General features: G+C 44.0%; 1 protein-coding gene across 5 annotated transcripts in view; it reads left to right on the top strand.

The window, feature by feature from the left end:
* The window catches only part of SNX29 (sorting nexin 29), a 205,153-nt gene that overhangs the window by 144,155 nt on the left and 45,037 nt on the right, over window positions 1-15,961 (top strand). For all 5 annotated transcript variants that reach the window (XM_028705264.2, XM_028705266.2, XM_077918489.1 and 2 more), the window contains one exon: window positions 15,781-15,920. In XM_028705264.2, the coding sequence (XP_028561097.2) occupies window positions 15,781-15,920 (140 nt within the window). The remainder of the gene's footprint in view (window positions 1-15,780; window positions 15,921-15,961) is intronic.

Below are 15,961 nucleotides of genomic sequence, written 5' to 3'. Positions count from 1 at the left end.
TGCAGATGCCAGGGATTTCTCAGAGCAAGTGTGGCTTGCAAAGCAAGGCCCATTCCGCTGAGCTCTAGTCCTTCCCCATTTAATTAGATGGCACCTTTTCGCTCTCGTAACAGCAGATTTTAAATCCCCGTCAGACTCTGCTCCAGAGCTGGGGTGAATTATACAGGTAGCTGTGGCACAGACTGTTCCAGTTAAATTAAGCTGGCCTGGAAGCTAGGCGCACTGTGCTTTTAAAATCCATGAGGTAAACATGGATGAATATACTTTTGTTTCTGATATTGCCGGTTCTCTTCTCTCCCATCATTTCTTCCAGGAATGCCAGTAGAGTTTTAAATCCCAGAGCACGCAACCTGAGCGTTTGTGTGTGGGAGAGATATGAAATCCTGTATTTGGCTAAGGAAGCTAAGAAAGAGTGTCGATAGTTGCTGCCGTCATATTATCTGAATTACAAGTGAGTGGCTTGTTCTTTAGTAGCTGCTGATAGAAACTATCTAGACTGCACAAGCAGAGTTGAGAGCTGTGTCGCTCTGCTTTAAGGATGTGTCAAAACAGAAGCGGATCTTCATCTTTTAATGATGGTGTGTATTTGATTCTGTAGAAAGAGAATAAAATCAGAGTTAGACCAAATGTTGGCCCACATGCAGGACATCTGTTTGCTCTCTGGTCCGACTTTCAGGATTTCAGGTAGACACGGCTTCCAAGCGAAAAAAGAGAGTGACTTCTCTTTGGCTCAGAGCTTCCAAGTGAGAGAATTGCAGAGAGCTAAGGTTATTCCCCTATCCAGAAAACATTTCCTTGGCAGAGTAGACCATGTCTCTCATTTTTGCTCCATAATCCAGCTGTCTGGCTTGAAGTCAATGAAGTGTGTGTAATAGGTTCTGACCATCTAGCCTCAACAAGTACTTGGGTAGCTTCATTCTGTGCTAACTGAAATTTTGGGGTTCTGTTTATTTTTATTTATTTGTTAATCTCGTATGTGTGTGCATAATTTTTTCGGGGTGCTGAGATTTCTTAGGAGACTCTTATTCCCCTCACAGAGCTACAGTTCCCAGAGTGGTTTAACAATCCCTCCATTTTCCCACAGAACTCTGGGAATTGTAGCTCTGGGAGAATAATAAGGGTCTCCTAATAAGTCTCAGCACTCTTAACAAACTACAGTTCCCAAGATTCTCTGGAGGAAACCATGAATGTTTAAAGTGGCATATTGCTTTAAATATTAGGTGGGACTATACAAGTCCTCTTCTTCTTTCCTACCCCCCTAATTTTATAAATTTAATTCTTTGGTTAATAGTAGGAAAAAAATCTTACTTTATATACTTAAACCTGGAGTGGGGGACAAATCAATTTTAATAACTTTAAAATATGAAACATTCACTTACACTTTATCAAAGCATCTTAAAACATGTAATTGGTTCACGTCCACATTTGCTTTGGAACCCTCTTCAAAGGAAGTGTCTCGCGAAGGGAGCATCGCCGTAGTCTAGCCTGCATGATTGAAGCTATGCCTGCTTTCTCTATCTGTGCTATATTTCAATTTGGTTTTCCCTTCCTAGTTTTGCATGATTGTGGGGTAGAAAACTTTTAAATAAATACAGGGGAGGGGGGTGAGTGAAACAATCTAGGTATGTAGAAGGGAAAGCTTTCAATGACTAGAGGTTCTTTATATCTATCTATATCTATATCTATCTTTATCTATCTAATTGCTATTCGTTAAATTTGTAGGCCACCCTTCGTCACATGGCAGTTCACAACATAAAATAAATAAATATAGAGATCTGGGAAAGGCATTGCTGCTGTTTTAGCAGAGGCATTCTGAATTGATTCAAAAAACAGAGATGTAAGTTGAAGGATAACCAAGCAAGATGCACAATTTCAGTTGGCCCTCGGAGTGCATCTATGTAACTGTTTTTCATGCGGGCGAAATAGTCTTTATTATTGCATCCCTCTAAAATTCATGCCTCATCTAAATCTCGTTAACATATTTTCAAATTAATGCATCCGATCGTTTGCCAAATGTATGCCATTTGCAGAAAACGGTATCAAAATTTATGTGGCCAGTTCTGCCACATAACTGCGCAAATAGCCCCATTCACATTTCCGCAGGTGTCATGTCTGGCCCATCAGCGCTGAAGACGTGAATCGATTAGTTGCGGATTCTTTAAGAAAGACATAAAATAGCCATTATGTTTCATGTCCTATCAAGTCACAGTTAACGAGTATTAATGGAAGCAATTTAGGCTTAATAATGATCTGATATTTTAAGGAGGCAATTCTACATCGGAGAGGACATTTTCACTTATTGAGTGTGTGCCAATTTATTTATTTGTATTTAAAAGTAAGAGAAAATGATATGGGCACCAGAAAGAGGTTATTTTTATAGGAACTGCCTATGCAGTCAGATATCAAAGGCCCAGCTCATAATACAGTGGACCGTCGGGTAACGTTACCTTCGAGTAACGTAACTTTTGGGTTGCGAACGTGGGAAACCTGGAAGTGTACAATCTGTCATGCTGTGTGCGTGTGCAGAAGCACCACCTCATGTTGCAGACTTTTCGGGGTACATCCGAACCCCCAGAATGAATTAAGTTTGTATCCAGAGGGTCCACTGTAGTAACCAAAGGTATTAAATGCAACTGGGGCAAACTGTTTTTGCAAAATCTATATCCCGTGCCATGGACTAGCTGGATGCAGAGGGAGTGGTGGGGAGGCACTAGCTGGGGACCCCCCAAGGGGACCCCCAGGGGAAGAAAGCTCAGAGCCAGGGGACTGGTGGGGGGACGACAATGAGTGGTCAGGGGAAGAAGAGAGAGCAGACTGGGAGGAGGAGGTGTCAGAAGCTGAAGAGGCAACAGGGTTTAGTGAGAAGGAAGAGGCTGTGGCAGAGAGCAGTGCAGATTTGGAGGCTGGAGGGGAGTGGGGCAATGAGTCTCGCCCTCCTGCTTCGACCAGCTCCCCTACCTCCAGCCTCCCAGAACACACAAAGAAGTGAAGATGGCAGAGCAATGAGAGGCAAGCCGAAGGAGCCTCAGGTTGCTGGGGAAGGGACTGTGGGAGGAGCCTTAGAGAAGGCTGGGAGTTTCAGAGTCATTGGTGCAAGCCAAGAAGTGTGGTTGGGATCGCTAGGCCTGTGCTGCTTTGGTTTCTCAGAATAAAGAGTTCACTCCACTGACACTGGGTTTTTTTTTTTATTGCTGACCTACTCCTGACTCTGTCTCCTGCCACCCACCCACCCTTCAATGAATACTTCGATGTTGGGTTATAGTGCGTCTGACCATTGGTCCACCTAGCCTAGTATAGTTGCTACAGGGAAAAGCAGTAGCTCTGTGGTAGAGCATCTGCTTTGGATGAAGGACATCCCAGGTTCAGTCCCCAACGTTTCCAGGGAGAGACCCCCATCTGAAACCCCAGAGAGTCTCTGCCAGTCACTATAAATACTGAGCAAGATAGACCAGTGGACTGACTCAGCATAAGGCAGCTTCTTGTGTTCCTATGCCATCTCTGATTGGCAGCACCTTCTTATATTCATCTATCTGGAGATGCTGGCGATCAAACGTGGGACATTCTGCATATAAAGCAGGCATAGGCAAACTTGGTCCTCAAGATGTTTGGGGACTACAACTCCCATCATCCCTAGCTAATAGGACCAGTGGTCAGGGAAGATGGGAATTGTAGTCCCAAAACATATGGAGGGCCAGGTTTGCCTATGCCTGATATAAAGCATGTGCTCTAACACTGTTTTGCCCTTCCATGTAGTTCTCATCACTTCAATTATTGCCTTTAAAAAATAAACAAAGGGGGAGGGGAAGCTTGCAGCAGTGTACTGAAAAATCACCAGACTTCGTGTGCTGCAGGGTCACTTCCCTAGGTAGCATTTGAAACAGTCTCCTGCCATTGGCATGTGTGAATCAGGCCTGAGAGATGCAACTTGCAAGGCAGGAATGGAAGGAGACTTCTGGGCAAGCAGTCCATGAAGAGGACCTTGACATGGTTGAGGAGGAGTGAAGCAGCTCAGTGAGTACATTGAAAAAGCAGCAGGTAATTGGATCATTGTGTACAGAAGAGAGAGCATGGACGGAGGTGTAATGGAAGATGGAAGGGAGGGTGTAGTCAAAGGTGACTCCAAGGTTGTGTGGAGAAATGACAGAAGCATTTCCCCCCAGCAATGGATAGTTTCGGAAGTGAGAGCAAATTTGCTGGCAAGATTAACAGCTCCGTCTAGCATATCTCAGTGGAGACAGACATCTTGTCAGCAAGACAAGACTTCTGGAATTGGATTGAAAGATGTAGAACAGCAGGCTTGGGTGTCATCAGTGATGACTGCAGAAACTGTGAATGTGATAATCTTCCTTGACTCTTATTAAGATTGGGTTGTGAGATACTCCTTCTTGTGGGGGAGGGGAATAGACTAAGGGTAGATGATATATTTGTTGGATGATTCTGTTCCATTTTAGGCCCCATCTGCACTATATGTTTAAAGCAGTATCATATCACTTTAAATATTCATGGTTGCCCCCAAAGAATTCTGGGTACTGTAGTAGCCAAGAGTTGTTAGGAGACCCCTATTCTCACAGAGCTACACTTCAGAGTTTCAGGGCTACAATTCAGAGACAGGGTGGTGTAGTGCTTAGTGTCGGACTAGAACCTGGCAGACCAGGGTTCGTATCCCCACTCGGCCAAGAAACTTGCTGGGTTAATGTAACTTCCTTTCAGCCTAACCAACCTCACAGCATTGTTGTGGGGATTAAATGAAGAGGGGGAGAACCATGTACAGTGGTACCTAGGGTTAAGTACTTAATTCGTTCCGTAGGTCCGTACTTAACCTGAAACTGTTCTTAACCCGAAGCACCACTTTAGTTAATGGGGCCTCCTGCTGCTGCCATGCCGCTGGAACATGATTTCAGTTCTCATCCTAAAGCAAAGTTCTTAACCTGAAGCACTATTTCTGGGTTAACGGACTCTGTAACCCGAAGCGTATGTAACCCGAGGTACCACTGTATATCACCTCGGTTGGAGTGGGGGGGGGGGGAGAGAAGAGATGGGATATAAATGCAATAAATAAAATTTTACAAATTGAAGAAATTCCCAGCAGGGCTTAATAATAAACCCATCTTTTGAAGAAACTCTGGGATTTGTAGCTCTGTGAGAGGAATAGGGGTCTCTTAACACCTCTCAACACCCTTAACAAACTATAGACCCCAAGATTCTTTGGGCAAAGCAAGTGACCATTTTAAGTGGTAATAAAGTCCTTTAAATGCAGATTGGGCCTCATTCTTAGTGCAGTGACACACACAAGAACTCCGCCCCCCACTTCTGTCTAGATAGGGTTAATATGATTATGATACACTGATTTGAGTTGTTATGTGATGCATGTTTTTGTAGATTACATAGCAATTTGCAAACTCAAAAAACAAATTGACTCCAGTTACACAGTACCGGTTATCTCTCAGCCTTAATGCTTAAGCCTTCTTTTGTTAGGAAAATGCATCAGTGACTTAAATCTCTGAAACTAATGGGAGTAAAATGATTCTAATAAATTTTTAAATATATAGCTTGGAGACTATTTCCCAAAAGTGCATTCGAAATAACGTGCAGTGATATTTTTAAAACATGTCATTCTGAATGCAATTTAGCTTTGGCTTGCATACCTGTTTAAATAAGAGCAGCGAAGTACTTGAAAATCTTGTCACATTTATTGACTTAGTTACTTTCTCCTAGAATCTTCTTGTGCTCACAAGGCAAGAAGAATAAAATAAATAAATGTTAAGCCTGCTTTGAGACACTTCATAACTCTTTCAAGTGAAGTTTGTTGCTGATGTGGTTGTCTGAATATTCTGTTAGGAAATAAAATGTTTGCTAAAATACAGAAGCTTGTGAAGTGCTACAAGATTGTCTTGTCACTACAGGGCATTGTGGGAAATAAAAATGGCGGCTCCACCATACCCAGCCAGGGCAGGTGTCAGTGGTGGAGACGTTTTCCAGGTCAGGAGATCCTAGACTCTTGAGATTTCAGGACTGAAACCTGAGACCTAGAAATGGTCCCTAGTGGTGCATACCCTCCAACATTTCTCCGATGAAAATAGGGACGTTCCATTCCATAATGATAATTTTACTATTTATACCCACACATCCTTCTGGGTTGTCCCAGCTACTCTGGGCAGCTTCCAACATATATAGAAACATAATAAAACATTTTAAAAACCTTCCCTATACAGGATTGCCTTCAGACGGCTCGGATAACTCCATACCCTCCAACATTTCTCCAATGAAAATAAAGACAGTTTAAGGAAAAGGGGGACATTCCAGGATCAAATCAGAAACTGGGATGGCTTCTCTAAATCAGGGACATCCTTGGAAAATAGGGACACTTGGAGGGTCTGGTGGTGTAATTAAGTCTGACGCATTAAGCATTAACTACAGTCACTGAGAGTATATCATTCAAATAAAAAACACAGTCTAATGACTGAGTACATATGTCACTGGTTGGACATTAAGATAGAAAGCTAAATGGAGTGTTCATTCCTTCTCACCTGCTTAGGGGGCCTGTCTTGGGAAGACACTCCTTCCGATGGCAAGGGTTTCTGCATTAGACACTGGCGTGTCATAATCCGGTGGCCTTCGCGTAGTTCATAGCTCTGTTAGCTTGTGAAAAATAACTTCTGTAATTGTCAGAGGTCAAAGGAAACACAAGTTATGAAAGGATTTTAAGAATATTTTTTTCGTCTGTCCTAAAATCATGGTTGGAAGATTTTAAGCTGTGCAAAGAAACCACTAAGGATGATATTTAATTTTTACTCGGAGTAAACCCACTGAATAATAACAACAACAACTACAGCAACAACAACAGCAACAGCAACATATTTATTTATACCTTGCCTTTTTCCCTCACAAGAAAATGAACAAGATCCATTAATTTCTCCACTTAACTGTTCGTAATTTTTAAAATGGTTGTAACCTCTCCTTGGAGCTGCTGGTGAAAGGTAATAAATTTAACAATAGTGATAATTTTTCAGGCAGACAAAATCTGGAACCTCTTTGTGCCCACCTTCCAGTTGTTTATTTGAACGTGACACCGGGTAAAATAGCTTTAGCCGAAAGCAAACTTTGGGTTTACTTTGAAACACACACTTTGAGCTTTATGTCAGCTTGGATGCCTTTAAAAGAGGATTAAACAAATTCATGGAGGATAAGGCTATCAGTGGTTACCAGCCACAATGACTATGCTTTCCCCCCATAGTCAGAGTCAGCAATGCTTCCGAATACCAGTTGCTGGAAACCATAGGAGGAGAGAGTGTTGTTAGGTTTGAGTACTGCTTGCAGATTTTCCACAGGCATCTGGTTGGCCACTGTGAGAACAGGACACTGGACTAGATGAGTCACTGGCCTGATTCAATAGGCTCTTCCCGTGTTCTTGTGTCAGAGGGGCATGCAGGCTTCAAACTGGTGTGTATGTGTGTGTTTATTTATTGACCTCAAACTACAGGGCAGTAGCACCCCACCAGGCTGGTGCAAAAGTGTAATACAGTGGTACCTCAGGTTACAGACACTTCAGGTTACAGACTCCGCTAACCCAGAAATAGTACCTCAGGTTAAGAACTTTGCTTCAGGATGAGAACAGAAATTGCACAGCCGTGGCTCAGCGGCAGCAGGAGACCCCATTAGTTAAAGTTAAAGGTTAAGAACAGTTTCAGGTTAAGAACAGACCTTCATAACGAATTAAGTTCTTAACCCGAGGTACCACTGTATTATGGTTAACAGCGCTGCCCTCTCTGCCTCTGCTGTGTCAGACCACAACTTGGGTTAGCGGGATTTGGGATTGCCATGGGTATTTTTAAGGACATGTGAAACCACTGGGGCACGGGGCCTGGAGAGAGGAAGGTTATGATTTCAGGTCAAAGCTTAAGCGAGGAAGGCAAGTTGAAGTACATTGTGTGAAGTATTTATAGCGTTGATAAAAAGAAATTCGAGGCGGGATAGTATGCTCTCTGTTGCTGTTGTAGCAGTCACTTGAGAACAAGAAAATGAGTGAGATGTTTTCAAAGGGCAGCTGAAATCACCTTGAGCTTTTGAAGCACAGAGGGGCGGGGAATTCCTGTATGTTTCTGCAATTTTCTGAAAATTACAAATTAAGATTCTCTGCCTTTTTATATGCTGCCTTTCTACAAAGGCACTTAAAGTACTCTTTACTTTAAAAGGACACACACACGCACCGTAATTAAGCTTCTGTCTGCCTGAGTGCATGGGTCTTCTTAGCTCAGTAGTAGATCATCCATCTTGGATGCTGGGTGTCCCAGGTTCAGTCCCCAGCATTTCCAGGTACGGCTGGGGAAATCCCGCATCTGAAAACCTGAAGAGGCACTACCAGTCAGTGCACTGAGCTAGACGGACCAAAGCTTTGATGTTGTATAAGGCATTTTCATAAGGGACGCGGGTGGCGCTGTGGGTAAAAGCCTCAGCGCCTAGGGCTTGCCGATCGAAAGGTCGGCAGTTCGAATCCCCGCGGCGGGGTGCGCTCCCACTGCTCGGTCCCAGTGCCTGCCAACCTAGCAGTTCGAAAGCACCCCCGGGTGCAAGTAGATAAATAGGGACCGCTTACCAGCGGGAAGGTAAACGGCGTTCCGTGTGCTGCGCTGGCTCGCCAGATGCGGCTTTGTCACGCTGGCCACGTGACCCGGAAAGTGTCTCCGGACAGCGCTGGCCCCCGGCCTATAGAGTGAGATGGGCGCACAACCCCAGAGTCTGTCAAAGACTGGCCCGTACAGGCAGGGGTACCTTTAGTTCCTAGGAAGGGGCAGAAATTGCTGCTCCCGTAGGACTCCCATTCATCAGTGACCCTCAGAGGCTTCCCCATTCCTGCCTTATTTGCTTGCCCTCTTCTTCTGGGTCCAGTCTACGCAGCCACCCAAAGGGAGAGTGGAAGGCAAGCAAATGGTGACGCTCCCATCTCCCAACTCTTGTCATTGTTCACTTGCTTGGATAGGAAATGACAGCAAATAGCTGTCCCGTTGTGGTAGGTAAGTAAAGTTGTTTGTTGTTGGCATGCATCTGTCTCGAGAAACAATGGAGTGCGTCTCAAGAGGGTGAAGTCAAACCACGACATTGGTGCTGACCTTTAAAGCCCTAAATGGCCTCGGTCCTGTATACCTGAAGGAGTGTCTCCACCCCCATCGTTCAGCCCAGACACTGAGATCCAGCACTGAGGGCCTTCTGGCCGTTCCCTCATTGCGAGAAGTGAGGTTACAGGGAACCAGACAGAGGGCCTTCTCGGTAGTGGCGCCCGCCCTGTGGAACGCCCTCCCATCAGATGTAGAGGAAATAAGCAGCTGTCTTATCTTTAAAAGACATCTGAAGGCAGCCCTGTTTAGGGAAGTTTTTAATATTTAATGCTGTATTGTTTTTAACACTCAATTGGAAGCCGCCCAGAGTGGCTGGGGAAACTCAGCCAGATGGGCGGGGTATAAATAGTAAATTTATTATTATTATTATTATTATTATTATTATTATTATTATTAGCACCAAAGTGACCTCCCCAAGGCGCAAGTCTGGGCAGTGTGTATGGTAATCCTGGGCTGCCCAGAAGAAAAGACCCCCCTCTTGACCTCACTAATGTGTGTCATGGGCCATGAATCATCTTCACCTGCTGAACAGCAGCCTGAAGGGGGAGAAGGCTGAAGCCAGGTGGTTCTCATCAGTGCCTCCTCCTCTGTGTCCTTGAAGGCTGATCAGCTGCAGGTGGAGTCACTCTGCCTTCTCCCCCTTCAGGCTGCAGGCGAAGCTGACTCCTGGCCCACGGGACACTGATTCAAAGGAAAAGCAGAGCAATACATTTGGCACCTGCTTGGCTGCAGGAGTTGCTGGAAGGAGATGGCGTACATAGCACCGTCCAACCGTCTTAGGGGCTCCACTCCAGATTTGTGTAGAGTTTGCTCCAGAACTTTCCACACTTTTCATGTTGGTGACAACACTTTTTGGTCATGCATCATTTCACAACACAGTGTTTTCCTTCTCCTAGATGGGCTACCTTCCCAGGTTGACGAGCCCCGCCTGCCTCTCACTTCCCTCTACAGCAGGCATAGGCAAACGCAGCCCTCCAGATGTTTTGGGACTACAACTCCCATCATCCCTGACCACCGGTCCTGTTAGCTAGGGTTGATGGGAGTTGTAGTCCCAAAACATCTGGAGGGCCTGCTCTACAGCATGTACAGAAACTGCCTTCTTGACCGCTGAAGACCGCTATTGGTCTTGTCCGCTCAATGTATCGGAGCCTGTCTTCACATGCAGGGCGTGTCCCAAGCTCACTGATAGTTTGAGACCCATTGGCTACCCAAACCTGGTTTAGCTGTTCCAGGGGGTGGCTCCTGTCACATTCTGACAGCTTCTAGGAGCCACCATTGAGAGCTGAACGCAAGGTGGAGATGTGTTAAATTATGCTCATAGAGCTAACTTGATAAATTTAAAGCCAGAGCAGCCCTCTTCGGTTGTATTTTTTAAAAAAGAAAAAAAGAATGGACTAGACATGTTTCCACAGTATGCTCTGACTTCACTGAGTTTGAGTCCTGCTCCATCTTCTGGTATAAAAAAATGAAAGTGCTCCCTTAGCTCTTGTTCCCTAAGACTTCCCTCCTTAGCAGCTAGTTTTGCCAGGCTGAGCAGCAAATGATTGCATTAGAGCAGAGTGTAGTTTTTGGTCCTCAGCGGCATGCAGTAATCAGGGTGTCCATGTTGCAAAATAAAATTAAAAATGTCTTTTTAATGATCTATTTAGCTGGCTGGATAACACAGAGAATCATGCTGCTTATAGTAGCCTGTGGAAGGGACAGTATTAGGAACGTCTTCGATGAAACACCTCAGCCCGTGTTAACCATCTGTTAGGCAATAATGTCGGTTTAAGACCAGCTGTGATTTGCAAAACCTCGAATTCCTGGTGGAACTTTGCTCTTCTGTTTTGGTTTTGAGTTTATCAATCAGAATTTGCGAATCTCCAGCTACTGGGTTTCGTTTTCCGCAACTTGCAAAAAGAGAAAAATGTGCCACAAAGAAAATATCTGTACCCACAGTAAAGGTTTGGTGTGCTCTTGTAGCTGAATGATGTTGTAGTGTTCAGAAGTGGTAGCTATAGATCATCGGTAGGCAAACTAGGCCCGGGGCCCGGATCCGGCCCAATCGCCTTCTAAATCTGGCCTGCAGTCAGTCTGGGAATCAGCGTGTTTTTACACAAATAGAATGTGTCCTTTTATTTAAAATGCATCTCTGGCTTATTTGTGGGGCATAGGAATTTGTTCATTTTTTTTCTTTTCAAAATATGGTCCGGCCCCCCACAAGGTCTGAGAGACAGTGGACCGGCCCCCTGCTGAAAAAGTTTGCTGAACCCTGCTATAGATGGAATAGTCTCCTTGGATGGAGCTGCAGCTTTCCACCCTGGACTCTAAAAAGAGAAGCTGCAGATGGAAGTGTCTTCATGATGGTGCCATTCTGCCTGTGGAGCACACTCCCCAAGGACCTTTGCCCATTTGCCATCAATGCAAGTTTAGAAACTGTAGCTAAACAAAGGTGTTTCAGATAATTTGTTCTCAGATTACGCTGCAAATAATGAATTTTAAAAATAATTTCCCAGGTGGAGATCTTTTTAAGTCATGGGTCCTGTTAACTTTCTGATGAATTTGCATAAGAATCCCCAAATAGTGATTTTTGCAAGATCATTAAGTAGGTCCATAAAGGTTTCCTCTTCATTGAGCATCCATATCTCCTGTGAGAGTTTTTAAGCCCGACAAAAACAAGAGTGTGTAATGTATTTTACCAATTAGTCAGTACTTATTGGTCTCTTTAGAACAATTACCAGTTTGATTCTTCAAATCTGAGACATGGATGTTTTTTCCAAAATACAATCATAGGCGCAAACCTACTTGGCTATACAGTATTTTCTGACTTGCCTATTTTTATTTTTTGCACTCTTAAGTGTTGCAATGAAATAAGAGATCAGTTAAGCAGCACTAAGCTCCAGAGATTTGCGTCATGAACCAATGTCTGACTGAGTTGCTTTGGATTAAATGGAACTTTTTTTGGGCCAATTTCTGCTCCAAGCTCTTGCACTAATAAAGAAATGCATAGTGTTGTGTGTTAAAAGGTAAAGGTACCCCTGACCATTAGGTCCAGTTGTGGCCGACTCTGGGGTTGCAGCGCTCATCTCGCTTTATTGGCCGAGGGAGCCGGTGTACAGCTTCCGGGTCATGTGGCCAGCATGACTAAGCTGCTTCTGGCGAACCAAAGTGGGGCACGGAAACGCCGTTTACCTTCCCGCCAGAGCGGTACCTATTTATCTACTTGCACTTTGACGTGCTTTCGAACTGCTAGGTTGGCAGGAGAAGGGACCAAGCAATGGGAGCTCACCCCATTACGGGGATTCGAACCACCGACCTTCTGATCAGCAAGTCCTAGACTCTGTGGTTGAACCCACAGCGTCATTCACATCCCGTGTTGTGTATTAGGGTTACATTATTAAAAACCCTTACCTCATCATCAAACACAAGCAAAGGGAGTTTGATACCTGGGTGAAAGAGGGAATATGATGGGTCAGGATTAAGAACATAAAAGGAGTCCTGATGGATCAGGCCAGTGGTCCATCTAGTCCAGCATTCTGTTCTCAGAGTGGCCAGCCAGATGTCTCTGGGAAACAAGCAAGCACTCTTTGGGGAGCAAATTCCATAGTTCAGTTATGCACTGCATTAATAAGTATTTTCTTGTACCTGTCCTGAATTTTCCATCATTCCCTTTTCACTGAACGTCCATGAGTTCTAGTGTTCTGAGATGAGGGAGAAATATTTGCTTCTATCCTCTTTCTCCACACCAGGATGTCTTGCGCACAGTCCTAATGACTTTCTGGCATTGTCTGTGTTCAGACAATCAAATTTTGCTTCAAAAGGGCAGCCATAAAAAATACCCATAGTGTAAATATTTGGGTAGCGCTACCATTATCTGTATTTCTGCTACCCAAATTACAAGACTGCTTGAATTAACCAGGTCTGAATTTACCTGTGATGGCTGAGTGAAGAGCACGGGATGGGATGTTGAGCCATTTTCTAGAACCTCACCTATTTCACGTGGATACTGCAAATCCTTCTTTGTCTCCAGCCATAAGATGCCGATTTTTTTGTTTGTTCAGAGACAAAGGCAAAGGCAAAGGCAAAGAAGTCTCTGGTTCAAATATTGGTTCTGCTATGAACCAAAAATTAAAAATAAATACTAATAAAAATACCTAAATAGTAAGCAGTCAGGACTCTTAATGGCTATTGCTGGGGGAAGAACAGTTGGAGCAGTGGTGGATCCTGGGGTCAGCCTGACAAGGTTGCTGTAAGGATTTCTGAGAGCACGCATAGACATCTCTTAAGTGGGATAAATATGTAGTCTTGTGAGATTTAAACTCTTGTAAGGACTCTGTGGGTCTAATGCAAATGCACAGCCTCCGTTGAAGTGCCATATTTTGGGTGAGGCAGTGAGTCTACTTGAATGTAATGTAGTTCTAAGGAAGGGAGTAGCAATCTCTGCTGTCCAAAATGAGTTGCCCATTCTCACACTTGGACATCCCAATAGTACTTCCGTGGAACCGAATAGGCTGTGGGGAAAAAGCAGACTGCTAGGTAGAAATGAGCATTTAATGTTTTAATTCTTTCATTTATTTCTACTGGCGGGGAGTGCTGGTCAATGCCCATTGAATGTTTCCTGTCCACCCACCTTCCTCTGGAGTAGGTGACTATATAATTGGCAAGTCTCTCATTCATATATATATATATATATCCGCGTAGTAGCAGGTGGAGAGTCAGATTATGAACTGCTAAACTCCATTAAGTGACTACCAAATCTCTTTGGCGTTTTCCATTCCGGGCTTCCATCCAGATTTGTTTGTTTCTAATGTGTTGTTGACTGGGAGACCCTAGGTGCTGAATTGGAAGAGACCCAAATGAGCTATGCTGCTGCTGCTGCTGCTGCTGCTGCTGTTTGTGCAGATGTAAATATAATCCTTGGCTGGTTCTCTTGGTTCTTACAAAAAATAATAATGGTGAAAACTGATTTTCAAGAGAGAAAGGGGAGGGGGGGAAGGGTTGTCTGAAGGGCCTTGTTCAATGTTTCTTGACTGTGCTTTCCCACTCTAAATCCAGAATCACAGGTTCTGGGTCTCCCCGCACCTGACCAAAAGAATGCAATGAAGTCTGCTCCCTCTTCTCCTTTCCTGACTGTTGTAGGCAGAGGAGTCTATTGTGGCCTTAATACAGGATCAAGTGGCAACCATCCCAACTGCATCCTAGTCATAGTTGCACATGTCTTTCTTTAGGTGTGGCTAAACTGTGGACCACATTATCCAGCATCCCAAAAGGTTTTTTGTGCCCTCCTTTAAAAAAAAGAAGAATCTGCTGCTCACATAGGTCCCCCAGCATGATACTGTGATGTGAAAAGGGTTTTTTGTGGACCCCCAAGATACCCCATAATTGTTTTAAAAGTAAAAGTTTGGCCATGCTCTCTCTCTCCCTCCACCCCTCTACCCCCCCCTCACTCACACACAAACACACAGGGTGGGGAGCATGTGTCAATAAGGCCCTTGCCCCAGAAAAGTTTAGCTACCCTTGCTTTAGTTTACATTGTGTCTGGATGTATTGCAATGTGCTTTATGTGGAGCTTCCTTTGAAAAGTATCCAGAATCTTCCACTGGTCCAGAATGGGACATCTAGGATAATGGCAGAATCTGACTCTTGGAACCAAGTGATGCCATTAATAGAACACTTCCACTGGCTTCCACTGGGAGCAATTCAGAGTGCTGTCTGAATTGCTACAGGGCCCTAAATGGCTCCGAATACAGAATACAGGGCCCTAAATGGCTCCGAATGGCTTCAGGTTCAGGATATCTAAAGGGCCAGCTCCTCCTGTACGAATGTACCCAACTGTGAGATCCAGTGGAAAGGTTCTCTTGTTCTCCCCTCCCCTTTTCCCCCAGCCCTTCAGTCACTGAGGTGTGGCTTGCAGGAATGTCTGAGATAGCCTTCCCCGAGTCCGCACCTAGGCTGTGACACTCCCTACCTGAGGAAGCTCATCTCTCTGCCTCCCTTTGGTCTCTTGCCACTTCATTGAGATGTTTCCTAGGCAGATCTTCATTTTGATGAGCTGAAAAAAATGACCTTTGTATCCAAATAATGTTTTTTGTATTGATTCCTCGGATTTCGTTTTCATTTGATGTGCTGTCATATGTCTCTGAAATCTCTTCTAATATTTTTCCCTGCGATGTGTGCGTGTTCTTGTATTTAGAAAGTTGTAAGCTTCCTTGAACATCCATATTTTTAAAGGAAAGGTCGTGGTTTTAATAACCAATCAATAGGATGTTTGCCAGTAATCCTGAAGGCAGCTTCTGAATTCCACTGCATTATTTGTACCAAAATGTTGTTTCGAGGCAAAATATATTTTATTTGCAAATACATTTAAACTGATACTAGATATAAGATCAGCTAGTCTATGACATCCTGAATGTCCTCCAGTCTATTCTTCAAACACAAATTAACTTTAAGGACCAATTTCCATTTTCACATCAATGGTTCAGCTTTGAGGTTTGATACTACGTTGGTGGTTGGATTATGGACCTTTTTGTGATGTTTCCATACTTTGGGTTATGCTGTCCATCTGCAGTACAGCTTGATTTTTTTTAGGATGGGAACTCGATAATTACATTTTATATTTTTGCTTGGCACAAAAATTGAAGTCTGTGGCCTAATTCCATTTTCTCCTCCCTCCCACTCTCCTTAGGATGCAAAGTTTGTAGAAGAAAGGCGGAAACAGTTGCAGAATTACTTAAGGAATGTTATGAACAAAGTAATCCAGACTCTGCCAGAATTCGCTTCCAACCCTAAAAAAGAGACTCTTATCCAACTGATGCCCTTTTTTATGTAAGTAGCTTTCAAATGGATAGATACGCCTCAATATGCTA

This window comes from Podarcis muralis, chromosome 14 (assembly GCF_964188315.1).
Source record: "Podarcis muralis chromosome 14, rPodMur119.hap1.1, whole genome shotgun sequence".
In the NCBI taxonomy this organism is placed as follows: Eukaryota; Metazoa; Chordata; class Lepidosauria; order Squamata; family Lacertidae; genus Podarcis; species Podarcis muralis.
This window is presented reverse-complemented; position numbering and strand designations above follow the sequence as displayed.